Below are 20,259 nucleotides of genomic sequence, written 5' to 3' on the forward strand. Positions count from 1 at the left end.
CACAAGCACATTATTTGGTCGCGCCCTCCTTTTTATTTGGTGAACGAGAGTTGCTCTTTCTGATGTTATAGGCAGTGTTGAAATTGATGACCATTTCATTCTCCCACGTTGAACGATTACTCTCATCTAACCACTTAAAAGAAGTGCGAAGGGACTCAGTGTTTCGGGTGATGCATTGGTCCCTGCAGGTTTTGCTTTATTACTATTGTGCGCAACTTCAATGTTTCAAGCTTAAACTGTGACCCACTGGCCCATCAACAAGTTTAGAGTTGCCGGCAATGGACGTTCTACAATGCCTACTATATACACACAGCATAGCATTCCCCTCGTACCGCAACCATAGGTATTTAACGATTGTGGTTGAAAGTAGTACTTCTCTTCTTAATTGCTCAGTCAGTCTCTCCCTACGTTCACCTGCACTCTCCCTGCAGCCTGCACTCTCATCATCAGATGTGAGTCGGGACCTCTTGTTTGCTCTTGTTCTCCACCAGCCTCCTGTTCTCATGTTGTTTGTTAAGTTATCAGCTATAGACTGTTTCATCTTTGGAACATGGTAACAGCTAAATTGATTGTTTTGTGCATTTCATCATGAGTGTGTGTACGGTGAGTGCAGGTAGGGAGAGACTGACTGAGCCTTTGAAGAAGAAAAGGTACTTCTTTCAACCACAGTGGCTAATGCAGTACCCGTGCCAGAGGGGCACCAAACAACCTAATAATCATCATGCACTCGCACAAATATGAGCATGTGAAATTTTAACTTGCACATGCTCCAAAAATGATGATATATATGACCATTTTTGCCCCACCACAGTCTTTCATCCAATGTGATTCTGGTTACTCTGATTCACACTACTCTCTTATTGAAACGTTGACTCCCTCTCCAGTCAGAAGATGGGAACAATTCCCAACTGAAACTAAATCCTTGGGAATGAAGGTAGCTCTCCTCAACCTCCACTGACAGACTCATCTTGGAGTGTCTGAGACAGACATTGAGTAGATGTATATCTTCTAGAAGATATTCTGCCCTGTGTTCTTCTCAACCACTGATGCACGACACATTCATCTGTGCTCGTCCCTACAAAGGGGGGTACTAGAACATTCCAGGACTGTTGAGCCTCCTCTCCGCATTAACAAGAGAGTGATGAAAGCTGTTCAGCCCCTGCCTCTCAACCACAGAAAACTGTAGGACATGCTATACACATCCAAAGTAATGCTAGCTTAGTCTCGCCTACATCAGAAAAGACCTCACACTGCCCCCCTCTTGAAGTGCTTGAGCCTATAGCTAAGGACACTGAACATTTTGGTTAATTTTGAACACAACAATCGACAGTTACTTCAGAGAACGAGACCACAATCTAATTGAGTTCCCCAATGCGACCCCAAAAGGGAGAAAGTTAAACTTGTGTGGAAGACCAGCTCTAAAGCAAGGGCTGGCAATATGACCAAAATCTCATATCCCGATACAGGTAATTTCATATCCAGGTATCGACACATTTCACAATATAGAACATATTCTGTAAATTCAATGAATAAATAGTTTATATAACTATTAGCACCAACTCATGAAACCCCTGTTCCTCAACCCCTTGTAAATTGGGGCCATGTCTTTGCAGATATAAGTTGCAACGGCAGCTGTTATCTCCTTCCATCTTTGTAATTCTTTGCCATACGGTGTACCCTGGGCAAAAGTCTCTTTCAGCGTCTAAGTCTGAAGTTTGTTTAGAGCACTCGACTGTACTTTTATGGTCCTCATCCGTAGACTGTCTCCGTACTGTTTGACATGATTCTTGCGTAGGTGGTAAAAGACGTTAGTGGCGTTTGAGTCTGTTATGGGGACTGATCTGCGGCATGAATTTGCAAATACGGCTTACTGTCCATGTCAGACTTTTCCTACCCAAACCATGTCCATGTGCCAGAAGGAGCCTCTCTTTTAGGTACGAGGAGCTTGTATTGTTGTAAACAGTGTGATTTGCAACACAACAAAATAAACGACACCCAGTGTCAGAAATGACCACAAAGAGCTCTGTCAAGCACTAGCAGAAGAATGCTCTTCTACTGCTGACAAGACCACATTACTGGTTGCAGCCCTGAACTTATATTTTGCTGTTGTGAGCATCCCAGAGATTACTGCAAAAGTTTGAGTCATGCATACTTTCAGGGCAAGAATGCACTAGACCTAAAAGAATACTCTACCTTCAAGTTCTCGTTCTTGTGGAACCTTCATCCGTGTGTACGCATTCATATTGTACTTATGGCTCATCAAGGTAAAGCTTCAATGCACAAGATAAGGAAGATGACACAGGTGGCTTGGGAAACTGCTGTTACTTCCAAAGCCAGGGGGGGAAAAAAACACTAAGGCTGCCAGCACAGACACCGAAGGGTCACATAGGTCTACTGCCTCAAAAGGTCACCCTCAGTACTGCTTGAAGGGGGCTGACAAAAGGCTGAATGGGGACACTGAGCTTAACCGCCATGTCCACCAACTGCCTTGAGATAGACATTCACAAAATAGAAGCAGCAAAAGGCCATACTCAGAAATTCTGGCCCAGAAGTGTGACCAGCCAATAGACGGTTCAGATGATGACCTCATCATCTCTCACCACAGTGCAGAACATGGTCATAATCCATCAGACAGTGACAGTGTTTTGGAATGCCTCTCTGTCTCCAGCTACCCAGAGGGTTACAGCCCTGGGCCATGAGTTAAAAAAAAACTTAAAGGACAAGAGCTCCAGAGTTTGCTCCTAATGGTCATAGCTAACAACACAGTCCATCCCTGCACTGACATTAAGACAGTTGCTATCTCAGGGTACCTTACTTTTCTTGAAGTTACTTTTTCAAACTTGGGTTTGTCAGCAACAGCAGCAAACTCAATAATTCTGAACTCAGTAATAGGCAGGCATCCTGCTACTGCTGCGCAAGCCTGCAGCTCGGTGAACTTAATAAAGCAGCACGCCAGAAGGCACCTCTTTCCCTCAATGGACATGGTAACATTAACTGGGCCTAGCATAGTATAGCATGGTATGGCTAAAAAAAAAAGACTTTTGGACTTTTGTCACATTGTTTGTGTATTGATTTGGTTTGGTTTGACTTGGTTTTGCATATAACCAGCTAACCTTTCTTTTAACTTGGCATCTGTATCCTACACGAATTGGTCTTAAACATAAACATATGCAGAGAGGAAACACAAAGCTCCGGCTTTATAAACTCCTTCGTTTACTTTCCACACACGCCATTTTGAATCAACCATTTTGTTTTGACTGTTTTCCCACTCACACACACACACATACACACAAACCTGTATATAGTACCATCCGTTAGATTAGATATTGTGTGTTTTCACTTTTGTTATCTGTTAAATAAATGTTTTTGATTATACCTGCTAGTCTATTTGAGGTTGCACAAAAGTGAATGTCGTCAACCTCTACTCTGCAGAACTCCAATTGATATGGTAATTTTGGTTGTAGTTATTAAGTGTTGGTATATTTTACGAGACTGAATCAGTGAATTGACTATCCTTTCTCTTTTTAAGGGTGGTGCCTCTAAGTGGATTTAATGTAAACTGAATCCTATTACTTAATGTAATTATTAATTATTTCTGATGACCAAAAGATGATAAACTGTTGCACCTACAAATGCCCTAAAGAGAAAAAGGATTGCTCATGTGTATCTGAAACAGTTTAAGCAGTCGTAAACTGTGTCGCATGAAAAAGTGCACTGCCAACATGAACAGAGAAGAAAAAGTTGAGCTCCACGCTGAGTGATAAATACCCACCATTTGTTATGCTGAAAGAGAAAGGGATGGTTCTGCATCCAAATGTGTGCTGCAGGGCACCTCTCTGTTTCTGTGGCAAGCCTTCTGAAGGGTCGCATTTTAAAGAAATGTAGACTGAGTACGAGACTATTACACACTGATGGGGTTGAATATATGTACTGTATTAAGTTGAAGAAACAGTCACAAAAATGTGTCACTTCATATACTAAACAGCCATGGATAAAATTAAAGGAAAGAAAAACTTGGCCAGGGGTTGAAATGCCTAGACAGGTTTTCTGAATGCAGCTTAGTAAAGCTCAGGAAGCAGCAACATCTACTGAGCTCTCATGTCAGGTTAAGCGTATTTAGGAAAGTACACCAATATGGCACCTTCTTTACTATTTTTGGACTTTTTTCACCATTTTTGGACCATATTCTGTATCCTGTTCTCATCCTGTACACTTCAATTATTATATTTATTATCATCCCTACATGGCACACAGCGCTGATCCCATAGTGTAAATAGACCTTTTTTATTGGATACACAACAAAAATGGACACCACAGTATACAGGAAAGGATTATTATTGTACTAAAACATATTCAGCAGTACCAAAATAAGACATGACCATGGCTGACAGTTTTTGTGATTTTAGTGACTTTTAGTGGTGCCTCGTCTGTCGCCTTTGTTGCACTGTGGAGAACAATATTTTGCTCCCATGTATGACAAATGTGTACTACAGAAGTAACAATAAAGAACTTGAAGGAAATTTCTTATTGCATGATTATAAAACTCAGAATTTTACATTTTTATACCTGTGATATAACCCATTAGATTTTACTTCATATCCTTTTAAGGAAATAATTATATTTCCTATACAAAGATATTTTTATTTTTATCTATTGTTTTGTGTAATTTTCATCTCTACTAGTGTAGAGACTACTTTAGGAGAGATTTACTTTAGTGTTTAAACCAGAACCACAAACAGAACAAATATTAGTTTCAGTGTTTCTTTACCTGTATGATGATACTATGTTCCACCATTACATAAAGAATCATTAATTCCCCAACTTGGATATTTCAGATCTCACCACAACAACAGTCTGTGAGATGTTGGCTTTTTTTCTGACTCAATAGCAGAACTGAGATGGCCACACATGCTGTTTCAGTGAGTAACATTCAAGGGCTATGGCTCCAGACCCCCAGGCCACAGAAAATTTGCTACTGTACCACACTGCTAGGCAATAACGTGATTTGGGAAAAAGAGTTGATTAATAATGAAATCATTTTATACATTACTCCCTGTTATGCCCTTAACAAAAGGATACTGTATGACCTGTCTGGAGCGACAAAATCCAATTTTGTGTAAAGATGGCTTGGGTGATGTGTGACAAATGGACATCGTCTCAACTGATATACCTGCCAATCAACCAAACATGACTCCTAACATACCCCCTCTCCTTAAGCCTTAATATGCTTCAAAACTTCATTTAAAGAAATTCTGTCAAGGCATACATTAGAAGTAATTAACTAGATGCATATATATCTATCATGGAATACACTGTAAAAAAAAAAAAAAGAACTGATATGGATTTGAAGAGATTTTTTTGGAGTCAGGGTCTAGCACCCATTGCAGGTGGCAAACCTTAAAGCACTGCCCCATACTTGGGTACTCATATTGGCTGCTGCTGGGCAGACAGTTATTTATAAGGAACATAATACTTTCCAATGTGTGGTCATTCTTTATTGTTCGGCAGTACTAGGTTTTCTAATCATTTAAATACAGGAAACAGCAAAAAATAAAAGCAACAAATCCTGACAATCACTTGCACCATACTGTATGACATGCCTATGGTTCACTTACTTTGTTTTAAGAATGAGCAGCTATAGTCATCTTTAACAGAAAAAGAAGGAAAGGTATCTACAGAAACTCTTCATCGAATGAAATGCACTATAAAGAAGGTGTAATGCAAAATACCACACTGATTCCTTCAGACAAAAATGTTGGCAAAATATTATAGAAAGAGAATCTTGCATATTGTCACTTTGAATCTGATGGATAATACGGTGCCAAGCAAATGCACAGTATTTATGCAAAACCAAAAATAGCTGCCCATGTCTCAGCTTCAAGCTTTGACTAATAAATGAGTGCCTACATGTTACATTGCTCATTTTCAGGCAAGTTCAAATTCTCAGGGAAAGAAAAAAAAGCTCAAGCTCAATTTTTTTACGTACTGATTCGGCACTCAAGTGGAGAGAGGAGGAGGGAAAGGAGAAGATCTGGACAGTTGAGAGGACAGATGAGGGTAAATGTTGAGGTGCAGCTCCCTTACCTCAGAAACTAGCAGCGCTATTTTGAAGCGTGTCTGTGCTTTACCATCTGGGCATTTCAGCCTGCCAATGCAGTCTGGCTTATATTTAATTTAGGACCAGTCTCTCTTTGATATTTGTTCACTTTTTTGATCACGTTGATATATATGAAAGACTAAAAAAGACAAAAGACAACCTTTGGTGCTGTTGGCCTGAATAGGGGTTTATAGAACAGAACTCTCTCCCTTTTTCCACATTTACAATGTTTCAGGCTAATGTAGCCATTTGTTTCCTAAGTAATTCCTGTAACAAGTGTAAGTCCCCATAACAAAACGAGACCATGTACTATACTTCTATACTATATAGCAACAGCTCAGTGACTGAGAACATTAAAGCCAATTAAGGCGAATATGGTCATTGCTCCTGAAGAAACTGTAGCGAAAACCAGCAATGCATTTTTCCTCTGAACATAGTGCCCCTGGTCTCACTCTGTGTGCTCCCTTAGCCTCCGATGATGTTTTGGAGGTAGGCCAGGGGATTGCTGGAGGAAGAAATGTGCTTTTTACCCTCACTTACCATTAAGATGTGTCATTTGAGGGCGCATGCCGTGTCAGCAGTGCAACCCAACAGTATCAGGGGGAGCCGGAAGGAACTAAAGACAGCAACAAATCCTTACAGTAGACGGTGCAGGGTTTATTTAGCCCTGGAGCCAAACAGGTTTGGCTCAGTGAGGCAAAGAGCTTAAAGCTAATTATTTGTTTTGAGAGCCATGTTTTTCACCCCCTACTGTAAATCTGAAAGACTAAAAGTACATTTTTACATTTTACCAACACAAACACATGGAGCTAAATGCTTCTGTATACAGTGTATCAGACTATTATTAGACCTATTACTTGTAAAAGATGGTTGAATTAATTAAAAAAGGTCTACTCACATGCAAACTGTAATAGAGCGTCTCGACTTAGGACGGTCCCAAAGCTGTTCTCTGCTTTACACTGGTACTTCCCGTAGTCAGTGATCTCACTTGCATTGTTAATAATTAAGTTTCCATCAATTAAGCTGTAGTGGTAACCTGCCTCTGCATCCACTTCTGTCCCATTGATGTACCAACTGAAGAACATAAAAAGAATAGGAAATTTTAATATATTTGTGATGAATAACAAGCTAATGAGCTGTGAAAGTAGAATTGCAATTAGGAGACAGACAAATATAGAGTATGTCACACCTGTATGTGGGTAATGGATTCCCCCGTGCTTCACAGTGCATTACCACTTTCTTTTCATCAGAATCCAAAGGAAAAATAACATCATCTGGCTCCTGGACAAAAACAGGCCCAAACTCTTCACTTTCTATGAGGGAAAAAAAAAAGAGACAAAGACAAGGATGATTGCAATTATCACAATGGGATTGCCACTCAGTTTTACTGTCCAGTTACTTATATTACTCCCCAGTTTGGTTAGCGCAGGCCACGGTGATAATGAATATTTTGTACTAACATCCTTTATAGGTAAAAAGAGAAACATGTACAGCTCCACAGTGTGATGAAATTATAAACAACAAAATAGACTAACAATAACAAGCATGTGATTCTGCAGCAGACAGCTGATTTTTCTGATAGATGATGAGAACACTTTAGCGACATATTATTGACATATGTATTAACTGATGCGGCTGTTCAGCACTAAGAAGGCATTCTAGTAATCCTCAAAGTGAGAGTCAAAATTTGTTTACGAAGAAAATCCTGAAGGCTGTTGTCCTTATAAAGTAGATATAGCAATTTCTTGAGTTAGAAGTGACCCTTTGTGAGCATTAAGTTAACCTGGTTGGATATGATTCCTGTAGTAAAAAATAAACGTGTAGAAATGTCCCACCTATAAGCTCAACCTTTAACATATCATCCAATTACTTTCACATTTTTTGGACTCATTGTTATCTGCCTCGAGGGCCATGGGGTGAGCCAACAATGTTGTTAACATGAGTTTAAACACACTGGGTCCCAACTTTACAGTAATATTTCTTGGCCACGTTTGGGATGGTTAAGGTTACACTGCATCTGCAGTCTCCGAGACCTGTTTCCCACTATGATCTGGATTCACATTTCACATAAAAGCACATACTTTCAAACGATGGCATCCAGTGTTATACAACTAATATCATAGGATTTATTACAAATAATTTGACCAAACTACCACTGAGCGGAAAATAGGGAGGAAAGGTTACTATAACACAATTTTTCCTTTTTCTTTCAGTCCTTCAACATTGTTTACTATCCTCCTAATAGTCTAGAGCAGGCCTCTTTTTTTTATATAACAAGCAAAACTACAAGAAATAAAATAAGCCTATAGCAAAAATTATATCCACAAAAAATGGCCCCATCTGGGATTCAGACATTGATAAATCTGGGCAACAGCTACTTACTGTAAGTATCTCTCATCTCTAAAATGGTATTAATCAATTTCAATATACAAATGAATGTAATACACTGGAGAAAATATTGCATCGACATGACAACAGGAGCTTGTTTAAAATAGATCACAACATAATTTTTCTTTTCTTCCTACCCTTTATATTGTGGTTGATTCCACTATCCTTCTTTTCAAATCTAAGTCAATACTGCACACATATCAACCTTACAATTTTCTATATAAGGTTTATATTGCTGCTCATATCATAGCATAGTGCATATTTGGAGCACTGATGATCTGTCATCAAATGTGGTATACTGTATGTGGCGTACAAAGGGAGTGCTTTTGTTTGTTTTTTTGTGGCTCGCAAAGGGTGAGGTACACACGAGGCACATATTGAAAAAGGGTGAGATTCATTATCGGGAGTTGGACCAAACCATGGCCATAAGACATGGAGAGGTACTGGCACTTTGGAGTCAGAACCCCCTTATAAAATAGGCTTTAATGGCAATGTTTTGAAGAAGATTAATCATACAAATACTCAGATGAACGGAGAGAAAGATCCTCATAAATCATTAATCAATTTTTTACAACATTATCAGAAATGTACATACAGTATAACTAGAAGATGTTTTATAATATCGGACAGGAAAAAAAAGAAAAATAACAGTACTCTGGGCCCCACAGGACCACAGTTGAGATTAGACAGGCTAGTAGGTCTAACTTTAAATGGGGGGGTGGGCACAGTGTTGACAATGTTACTTATAACAGTCTTTCTCAGCTCCGGAACTCAAACCATTTTCTGATGCCTCACAAAAATATATATTTGGATAATTCAATTATTATCATAAATGTGTGCCAACTAGTCGACTAATGGCTTGAACTAATAACTATTAGTCGTCTAGAAAAATCTCTGGTCTGGGACAGCCCTAGTTTCATCATGGCAAAATGTGGTTCTGCAGACTCCTCCTGTAGTGGGAACTACCACAGAGACGGTTTTGAGTAATGTGACAGGTGTTTATATGTCTGTCCGTCTGTGCACAGTAGGGAAGTAGGGAAGGGGCCATTGGCCCCCTCACTTAACGCCTCTGGCTCACATTCGTTTTAAGTAGCAGATCACTGTATCCTAGTTTCAATCATTCCCCTCTACTCTAAGACAATAGGTAAAACTAAAGACCATCTTGCGATGGGATCTCAAAGTTAGGCATGTTGAATAAATATCGCCCAGTTCACCCTTTTTCGCCAAACTCACTTCTCTTATGTTGTGTGTTCCATTGCACCATACACACCAATTTGGCGTCATGGCTGGTGTGATCCCATCACAAGATGGTCTCTAGTGTAAAATTTTATTTAAATTCTATTTAATACCCATATGACTCCGCCACACTGTTGATTTAAGGTGCTCCTGTTGGTTGGTCCTTTGAAGTGGTTCTCATGTAAAACTTGAACTCTCCATGGCACAAACGCACCCACGTAGCAATGTGCTTCCCGGCCTAATGTTTTCTGCTTTACAGTCTCTGCTGCAGTTCTCTTCTGTTCCTTCACAGTACTCTACTCTTTGATCCAGCCTTCTGTTAACACAGAAGAGATGCACTTATTGTAGAAGGTTTCCTTGGTATATTGTACTTCAGAATTCAAGTCTTTACAAAAGCCAGCTGAATCCTGTGTTCTTTAGAAGGACTGTTTCTCTATAATAATAATAATAGATAATGAATTTATGAGGAAGGTTGTGGCTGTAAACACATCTGTGTTGTAAACACATGCTCTTTGTGGTTACATGTGCTCTGTTCTTAAACAGACGTCATTGTGTTGAGCATTTACGTTTGGCTGGCAATACATTTGATCTGGTACATAAATAATACAACAACGCAAGTCACCAATCTTTAGTACTTCTCACAATTTAGGAAGGATTTGATAACAGAAAAGAATAATGGCTTTTTTCTCAGGGTATGTATAATCTCAGCAACCCTTTGTCATCAATTTACTGCTCTACAGGGAAATAAAACGGTTTTGAAACAATACCCTAATCAGTGAAGCAAAATGAATCAATATTAAGTTACACAACATTTCAGTGCTTGTAGTGTTACTAGTGTTAAAACATAAAAGAAAGCAATGCAGTTCTTCTCTACATCCATCCATACATTCATTCAACAATACCAGTATGCTGTACCAGCCCCAGTGTTGTTTGTGGAGTGAACCATAATGTATGATTAAATGATTTCTATTTCAACCAAAAGCACAAGGTTTCTGGTGCTGAGTTTCAGAAAAAAAAACAACAAGAAGTGAAATTGCATAATATCATGGACCAGCAATGCATCCCTTGGGAAGATACCAAGTATCTGCTGATGTCTGCTGGTCAAAGACTACAGTCAGTCATTAACCGCAAAGAATTATATATCATTAAATATGATGACCTTACATACAATGACTCCCAGTGTGTGTCAATTCTCCAAATTTATTTTCTGTCCCCTAAAATCGAGGGATGATGCTTAAAAAGGGCTAAAATTCGCACACTGTCCATCTGATGTGGACGGAAACACCCTTGAATTAGAGCTGGGAGTTTGCACTTTAACTTAATAGTTATTGTATTATTTTAAATCCAGTGTGGGTTAGCTAAGAGCCAAAGCAACATAAAGAGTGTCATCGTCCTTCCTGAGTGCACTGTAATTATGGTTAACAGTAGAGCCTGATCTGAATCAGAACATAATGTACTGCAGAGAAGCATGAAAAAGGCTATGTGTTCTTCTTGAGTTCACAGTTGAAACTAACCATGAGTTTGACTGACTTCAAAGTATTTAATAAATAGACAGATGAACCACAAATATCTTATTTTATCATGCTGTGTCCTATCATGGAAGAAAACAGACATTAATTACTGTTTTCTTTTATCTTTTCGGACACATACTGTGGTAGCTTAGCTATTGTTTAACTACTGGAACTGTGCCCACCTACAACATATTTTTGTGACCATTTGAAAACATTATAGAGTTGGATGATAACTAGAATTATCGCGTTGTATGCCTCTGCCAAGCGGTCAAGTTGCAGTTTACATCCATTTCTGTCCAGAATCATATAATATATGTATTGAAGACTTTGAGGGAATTAAATAAAAGTTATCAAGTGAATTTTATCATTATTAGCAATTGAATGAGTAATGGCAAAAAACGTGTTTTGTGAGGTCACACCGACTTTGACCTTTGCACATTAAATTCTAATCCGTTCGTCCTTGACTCCAAGTGGATGTTTGTGGCAGATGTAATGAAATTCCCTCCAGTCGTTGCTGATATATTGCGTTCACAAGAATGGGACGAATGTAAGGTCACAGTGACCATGACCATTAACCTCCAAAATCTAATCAGTTCACCCTTGAGTCCGAGTGAATGTTTGTGCCAAATTAGAAGAGATTCCCTCTAGGCGTTTCTGAGATATCACGTTCAGGAGAATGGGAATGCAGGATGGACGGACGGACGGATGGCCGGACGGACAAACCAAAAACATAACGCCTCCGGCCAGAGCTGGTGTGAAGGTATAAAAACAGGTTTCAATGCTTAAGGACATATGGTGTGTGTGTTCAAACACATACACAAGCTTAGTAGTTTAAATCACTCAACTTCAAGTGCCATGGCCATCTGTCAGTCACAGAGCCAAAAAGCAATATCCCCTTTAAGGCACCAAAGGTGCATTACTTTTTGGCATCCATTTCATTCACTGAACATCAATCCAGTGCAATGGTATAATGCTCTTGTCACCACTGACAATGGAGAGGCATTACTCTCACCTTGGTTATAGAGATGTAAGTCATTTTATGGCTACATAGTGATAATGCTGTCAGAAAGCAAAAAAAGACAGAAACATAGGGAGAGAGGCACAAAGAAAGAAATAGATAAAAGATCAAAATAGAAAGAAGGTAAAAAGAAAAAAAAAACAAAGAAAAAGAAAAAAAGAGTTGTTATTCCTGCTTTCTGTCTGCGTTTAATGTGACTAACCTCATTACTTGAGAAGTGTGCTATAGCAAGATCCTGTTAGCCAATTCAGCAGCTACTTCAGATTTCCATTAATTAAGCACTCCAGATGCAATAAGCATGATCTCATTAATCATATATTAAAGCTTCAATGTGTCATTATATCCTGTAGAATTATTCATATTGTAAGTCAGGACAGCAAGTGACCCATGTAGATTTATGACAGTGTGTTTCCATGCTGTGTTTGGGATATTAAATCTTCCCTTTTGACAAAGATATCCATCATATCTAGAGCTTCAATACTGACAAGAACACAGCGATCGTTGGATATTGCCATGATCCCACTTCAATTTCACAAAGGGCATGACCCTGGTCACTGCAGACCATACACAGTGATGATGGATAGGTGAGATTCATTTCTAGACCAAATGTAAACAGGCAGAAATCATGCATATAGAAAGTGAAACCAGAGATGGGAGACTATGGGCAGAGTGCAGAAATAGCAGAGTGCATTCACACCAATCATGTTTGGAGGAGTTAATTCAAACTCTGGAGTGTCCACGCTCTTAGTTTGGTTCATTTCGGCAGTTAACAACAATGTCTTCTAAACTCATGTGGCACCTCCTGTTTGCACTAAGACTACTTGTCAATTCAGATCATAGTACTGCATGATTTGACAACAAGCCAGTCGGTCAGGACTAATAGTGTGATCCAGATGCTGACATATGACAGCTAGCAATTACTCTCAGCAAAATACACCGAAGGCAAATCACTCTTTACAGATAATCCCCTTTATTTATTCAGCTTTTTCTTCATGTTTTCTTAACTAATGAACACCACAACATGTAAATTATGTGTACACTAGTGTTCCTTATCCTTGGCTAAAGTTGTGGATGAAATCAGTGCAGGAAGACAAGTTTCCAAATTGTACCATTAATGAGCTATTTGTGAGGTTACTTTACTTTTAATTAAAGTTTGTTTGTAAGTGTGAATGTGAACTTTAACAAACCAAAGAGAAAACTTTTTCCATTTTGGTTCAGACAAGAGCAAACAAACTGTAGGTTTGACTGCACCATTAGTTTTACCTTCACTCCGGTAGTCCTCCTGAGAGCCGAGCAGACTCAGGGCTGACAGGGGGTGACTAGAGAAAGCAGGCCAGTCAGGAGTCACCAGTCCACCACTGTGGTGTTGTCGAGGTCTGCTGCGTGAGTTGAGCACTGACGGTGAGCTGTCTGGTTTCATTCGCAATACTGCTGCATATGATATAGGCCGTGCTGCGACAGCTCTTGCAAAATCTGGGAAAAAAAGGCAAAACACAGTGAAGAGTTGCATCGTATTTGGTCTTGAACTTGAGCCAAATTCACCATAACTACTCAAAGGGGACAAAACTTTGCCAGAGGAACGGTGTTTTAGATAAATACTTGGTAAAGTATCTTAAATCAATGTAAAATGCTGAGAAAGAATTATGCAGGTGCTAATTTGATTGTTTGAAAAAATCAGAATGCTTGTTTGATTAACCACTATACTATTGTGTACCTTCTGTAATCTATAGTACTTTTCTGTGCACTATCCTCCTCCTCTCTATAAAGCTGATGAGCTGATCATGATCATGTTACAGTATGAGGAATAATTTGCAAAACATTAGCGTGCTATAAAGGCAGAAATGTTGATGAACAGGAAACAAAGAAAATAACAGAGTACAGACATCAGGATAAGTAGGTGTCACGGCTCCGAGACAGCTCTGAGTAAAATAGGTGGAAAAACCTAGAATCCATATCCTACAGTCTGCAGAAAATGCATACATTGTTGAAAAATATGAGAATAGTATCTTTGATGTAACAGATTTCTGAAAATCCACATTTTGGCAACAAAGGTGTAGATTTGGTGGTCTGAAGCCTGAGTGACCACATCTATTTCTCTCAAAGACTTATTATCCACTCAATGGAGCAATAATTTTCCATATCACCACCAAGACACCTGTTACAAAGATGTTAAATTTCCAATAAAGACTCCAGCTTCTTTTGTGAAAACCTTTTTATTCTCTATTTCTAGAATGATGCTAAGAGTCCTTCCCCTTTTACTTACATACTGTCAGTCTTTTTCTGGAGCATCTAGCAGCCATTAGAGGCACTCTGTAAAGGTACTTATGATGCCTTAGGTGAAAACATGCACTTCTTACAAGGTACCCCAAATACATTGCATATTTTGGAAATCACTGTCATCAAAGTCTTAAATTGAATAAAATGGTGAGTGTAACATAACAGGAGGGAAACGGCTTCCTTTAAAGTAAAGGAGTCCATGGGGGTTCAGAATAACATCCGCTCTGAAATGTAAACTTCAGTTGAGACTGTCACTAGTCATTGCTGTCACCGTATTCTTCCACTGCTTTACTTTTGAGGAATTCAATCCACTTTATGTAGGGAAATTTCCCATTGTGTTTTCTTTTACTATTAATATAACAACTCAAGATTACTCACACAATTAGTTTCCCTACGAAAGATGATCATCAATACATATTTTCCAAAGCAACTGTACAATATAGCTACAATAAATAGTTGAAATTACTGATAATGTGGAATCATTGCTGTGTGGTTATAATGCTGAAAAACTAAGATGCAAAAAACTAGAAGCCTGAAGCTCAGAAACAGTCTAATCAGAGTTCTGCAAAGGGGAGTGGGGAGTGATTTGCACTACACGACAAAGTGGTATGAAAAAAGTGAACAAAACTAAGAAATATTTATGTGCCTTTGGGGACTTGTCAGCTGCAAAAACACTGCGATCTACAAACGAGAGTAGGCAATTAATGATCACTTATTCTGGGGAGAAGCAGGATATGGAACTCCAAAAAAATTAAAAGATATTGTGAGTTTGAAAATTGGTAGTTGGTTGGTAGTCAGTCATCTATCTTGCTGAGAATCAGCTCAAACCAAATTCCCACTGCTGATGCCCACAGTTGGCTGAACAATGCAGAGCCTTCCACTTCTTCTCAAAATGTTCCTTTGGCAGGTGGAAAAGTTAAAAACCATGTTAACTCAAGGTGGTAAGACAAAAAGTAACACGGTTTCAAAGACTAACACACCTATTTCACTAGCCCCATGACTGAATATTGCCTTAATCATTGAATATGTATGTTGTGTATATTAGCATATTTTGTGATATTTAACATACATTTAACGTGCAATAGCAATCATTTCAAATCAAGGTGCTCAAATCAAAGATGCTGAACAATAGTTTTCCTGAACAATTGGTTTTCTAACATCTAATAAGTCTCGGAAAAATGCTCAATGATTTTATGTCATTTCTCAAAGGCCATGTTTTTGAGTGTTTGCATTTACCAGCAATTACTGGGTTCAATGCCTCTTCATTTTATTCCATGTTTTATTGATTTGTCATCATTTGTATTGCAAATGTTTTTGACACAATTTTTATTTATTTATTGCATTGTTTTGTGAAGACTTCCTGGGCATTATAAAGATGATCCACTGCCTGGTCTTTCATGCTTTTGCACCTATTGTATGATTCTGTTTAGCCAGTTTTGTCCCTCCTATATACAGTAATTTAGGTCCACTATTTTAGGCTGTTTAAAAATTAACAGTCAATTATATGAAGCAATATTATGATGAAGAAGATGATCCGATTTTTAGAAACTTCACAAATCTCTCTTGAACAATTCAGCACTGACACACAAAACTCCATCACAGGAATTTAAAAAGTTTCCTAAGCTTCAGTTGCCAACTCGCCTCTGTTACTTTGTTGTGAAGTCAATTTTGAAAGAAATGAGGGAGGTAACAAGCCTACTCTTTGGTATGGTGCTATGTGCACCATCAAGGAAATTAATGCCATCGATATACTCTGATCATATCATATGAAAAATGGAATTGTATCATTGCAAATTAATGCTTAATTGATAACTATTTTATTGTCCTTTTAAGTCATTTTTAAAAACAAACCTTTCTATGGCTGCCATGCACATCTGGATCGTGAGACTTGGACAGCTGATGCTTAGTGGATGAAGTCCCACTTATCCTATTTCTCATAATGATTTTTTTTTTTTTTCTTTTAATAACAAAGCTGAGTTCAGAACAGAATCTACAGCTTTTTATCAGACTGGGACCAAGCTGTAAGCAGCAGACTGGACTTAAGTCAGTTTGTTACGTAAGTTTAGATATGACTGAGCACAACTCAGCATCTCTCCGACTGACCACTGTTCTGTGACAGTTGCAATGTGGTTGAGAAAAGCAGCCAGCGATGACAAGGAAATACCTTGCGATAAAATAAGCTGATTCTGTTAAAAGATGACAGTTGCACTGACTTAATTTAAATTAAAGTTCAAAATACTGTCAAGACAAAAGCCTAATTTCTCTAACTAAATGTGAGATCTACAGGTAGACATGCCCTATCATGTCAATGCCAGTTGGCATACTTCTCTCATGATAATATGAGGAAATTCATCAGTCTTTATTTGTGATTCAAAATAGTCACTGTTACTGCGAATGTGGTTATGAAGTAACAAATGGTAACCAGAGATTGAGATGCATAAAGACACATCAGAAATCAGTTTGTAATTAAGTCACAGCACCCTGAATCCAAATCAAATTGTGAGGTACCTGGAGATTCCCAGCCTTTAGCAGTACTGGACAACGGAAAGTGAATCGAACAAAAACAGCAGTTATAGACAGCACAGGATTTTAGCATAGTAATCAAAGTGCTTGAGCCACACTATGATGTTCTTTAACACAAACATGACTTTGTGGTTAGGCTGTCACAATTCTGACATATTCAGTTCTTTTGCCACAGTGTCAGAGAGGTACTGGTTTAACTCACTGATCATTTTGAAGGCTGTATTTTGGCAGTGTTGCTTGATTGTATCGCATAACAATGAAAGGAATTCCTAATACTTTTTCCATCCCCTACTACTGTCAGTGTATGTGGACTACTGGGAGGGTGTAATATATGTAGCTAAGTGTCCCTACAGTAATAAACTGGAAAGCCAGTGACAAATCTTGACTGCAAGGTTGACTCCAAATAAAGAAAATGGTAATTGGGGGATATTTATTTCTGACATTTTTCAATCAGCTGTTTACTTATAAATCAGCACAAAAAATAAACAAATCGAATATGTTGCATGTGTATGGTTTTGTCAATGTAAGCACTCAAAATTAATAGGATTTCAGGGTGCACCCAAACAATATCAATTTAATTCATGAGGGAATCTTGAAGAACTGTATAGAACTTTAAGTGGCAATGGCCTGCTATTTCCCTTTGTGTGATATAAGACCATAAAATGGCCTTCTTTGAAAGTCTTATTTCATGAGCGTTTGCTTATACATCTATCCTCATACTTGTGAAGGATTATAAATAGGTTACAGGGATATTCTGTCAATAAGAGCCTATACGTTTTGCATACTGTTCTTTCAACTGCAAGTTATAAAAGGTCTCGTTCCCTTTCCCAGGAAAATAACATTCCAGGCGGGGACTAAATCCCAACGAATACAGCATACTTAAAAAAAAAAGTCTCTTTTGTTTGTTTGACTACTAAAGCCGACAGGCACTTGCTCTTGTCAGCTGTCACCTTCATCTGATAAAAGCAATGACCCTTACAGATCCCTCTGCTCCCTATCGTTCAGAGGGTGCAAAATCAGAAACACTCATTGTTGTTGAAAGGGCTGCACCTGCTGCATTTCTGAGAGCTCTAGAGCAATGCCATTGGTTATCGTTTCAGGTCTTAACACCACCATCATGATAACATCAACAAAGGAGACAACTGCCATTTTATACTTGAACAAAGAACAAAAAGCCAAACGTTATTGTTACCTTGTCCTTATTATCATATGTATGTTGGGCTGTGGGTTTAGTTTAATGGAGACCACCTTGCGATATGGTATAATAATTCTGCATTTAATAAAGTTATTATGCAGTAGGACCAACTGAGGAAACGTACATGGCTTTGAGACAAGGCACTTAACATGCAAAAAAACCAACAACAGAGGTAAAGTTGAGGCTAAAAGAGAAGGACATGCTTCAAGTGAAAAGAAGGGAGACCTGGGGAAAGGTGGACTGGGGAGATGCTGAGAAACTGTTGTATTAGATTTACATCTAGTACTTCTATAAGATCTACTTGTGTTAGGTCATTGGGTTGACACTGCACAGACGGCAATGTGCGAGTCTTGGCCTTGTCTGCAGCCTCTAGACTGTGGTGTGAAAAATTAATTAGAATAACATACAGTAAGTAGGTGAGACGCTCGTGGGGGGCTCAAGTAGACGGACATGATTAGCCATAGCCTGCAAGATTAATGAAGACCTTCACAGGGAGATTATATTGACTGAAGCTGATTAGTCTTGAGACCATTTATTCAGTGTAATATCATTACAGATAGAACAAACCCTTCATCATATGCAACCTCACTGCACCTCCTATCACAGCGGACTGCTTACTAAAACCCAGTCTTTTTTTCCTGATCCTTGGTGTACTATGTGGATTGTATGAATTGCTTCAACCTTGCCAGAGTAATGATGAAACCGCTGTGGTGCTGTATGATGTATGGTATTAAAGGTGTCGTGCCTCCTAATTGGAAGTGTGGCAGTCTCTGTCCAGCATGCTCCGTTTTTACTGATAATATACATACACACACACACACACACACACACACACACACACACACACACACTTATACACATATATATATATATATATATATATATATATATATATACACACACACATATATATATAAATAATATATATTAGTTTTTTATTATTATTATTTTTATTATTATTTTTATTATTATTATTTTTATTATTATTATTTTATTTATTATTTAAAGCCCTTATTTGGAGATACAACATAATCCTGCAGTAAAATGTTACAAAATTAAAGGTTGTACATGTTTTCTGTATCTAAAATATTAAACAAATGACAACAAACTTTTCTAATTGGCTTGAGGGCTATTTGGAACATGATAGCAAGACTCTTATTTCACATTCTTTGGCATCAGCACACAGACGCATTGTATGTACTTGTGTACTCTGAAATGCCAAATTCAAATCCCTGAGTACTGATTATAGTGTTGATCACTGTACACACCAGAGAAGCTTGACTGCCAAGACTTGAACGCTGTGCTCAACTTCTCATGCTAACAGAATTCAACAATTAGTTTTTTTTTTTTTGTTCTTTTTTTCTTTCATTTCCTGGGCTTAAGTTGTGAGTGTAAGAGAGGCTGTCACTTCTCATGTTCTCCTGCCAGTTGGAGAAATTCCATCACTCCCCGATGGTGGGACCAAAAATAGAGTTCTTGCTTTCAGTACAGTTTAGCTGTACAAAGTTAATAACCAGCAGGATTGTGAATAGTGATTATAGCTCTATATAAATATTAGATTATTTTCATTGGCAGTGACAGGCATATGCCATGTGGTTAGTAAGGGCATTGGGAAATGAAGTTGACCTCTGTGGCTTGGAGGTGACTTTTAACAAAGCTCCATATTTTAATGTTTATTTTTCAAGGTATACAATCACAGCAATATATTCAATGCATGGTCCAGCCCTGTGTAGTGCATGCAAATACTCATCCATTTCCACATACCCAACCATATTTCTGGTGCATGACTCTTTTGCCCTTGGTGAAAATGACTTCATGCATCACTTATACAGCACTACACATCTATATTCCCCGCAACCACTTTAAATATTGAGATACCTCAGAGTAAGATGAGGTACCGCTGAATTACCATTCCACACTTAACACTCCAAGCAACATTGTATTTCTATCACAGGCAGACTGACAGGAGGAAAAAATGGCCCCAGACATCATGCCTGCCAAGCCCACTTTTAAA

The 20,259-nt window shown here is 38.4% G+C and overlaps 1 protein-coding gene across 5 annotated transcripts in view; it reads right to left on the reverse strand.

Moving 5' to 3' along the window:
- cntn5 (contactin 5) overlaps window positions 1–20,259 on the reverse strand; it is a 107,063-nt gene that overhangs the window by 51,814 nt on the left and 34,990 nt on the right. For all 5 annotated transcript variants that reach the window (XM_040131461.1, XM_040131460.1, XM_040131464.1 and 2 more), the window contains exons 4-6: window positions 13,514–13,723; window positions 7,287–7,410; window positions 6,996–7,171 (exon numbers count right to left, since the gene is read on the reverse strand). In XM_040131461.1, coding sequence (XP_039987395.1) covers window positions 6,996–7,171; window positions 7,287–7,410; window positions 13,514–13,723 — 510 coding nt within the window. The remainder of the gene's footprint in view (window positions 1–6,995; window positions 7,172–7,286; window positions 7,411–13,513; window positions 13,724–20,259) is intronic.

This window comes from Xiphias gladius, chromosome 7, assembly GCF_016859285.1.
Source record: "Xiphias gladius isolate SHS-SW01 ecotype Sanya breed wild chromosome 7, ASM1685928v1, whole genome shotgun sequence".
Taxonomy (NCBI): domain Eukaryota; kingdom Metazoa; phylum Chordata; class Actinopteri; order Istiophoriformes; family Xiphiidae; genus Xiphias; species Xiphias gladius.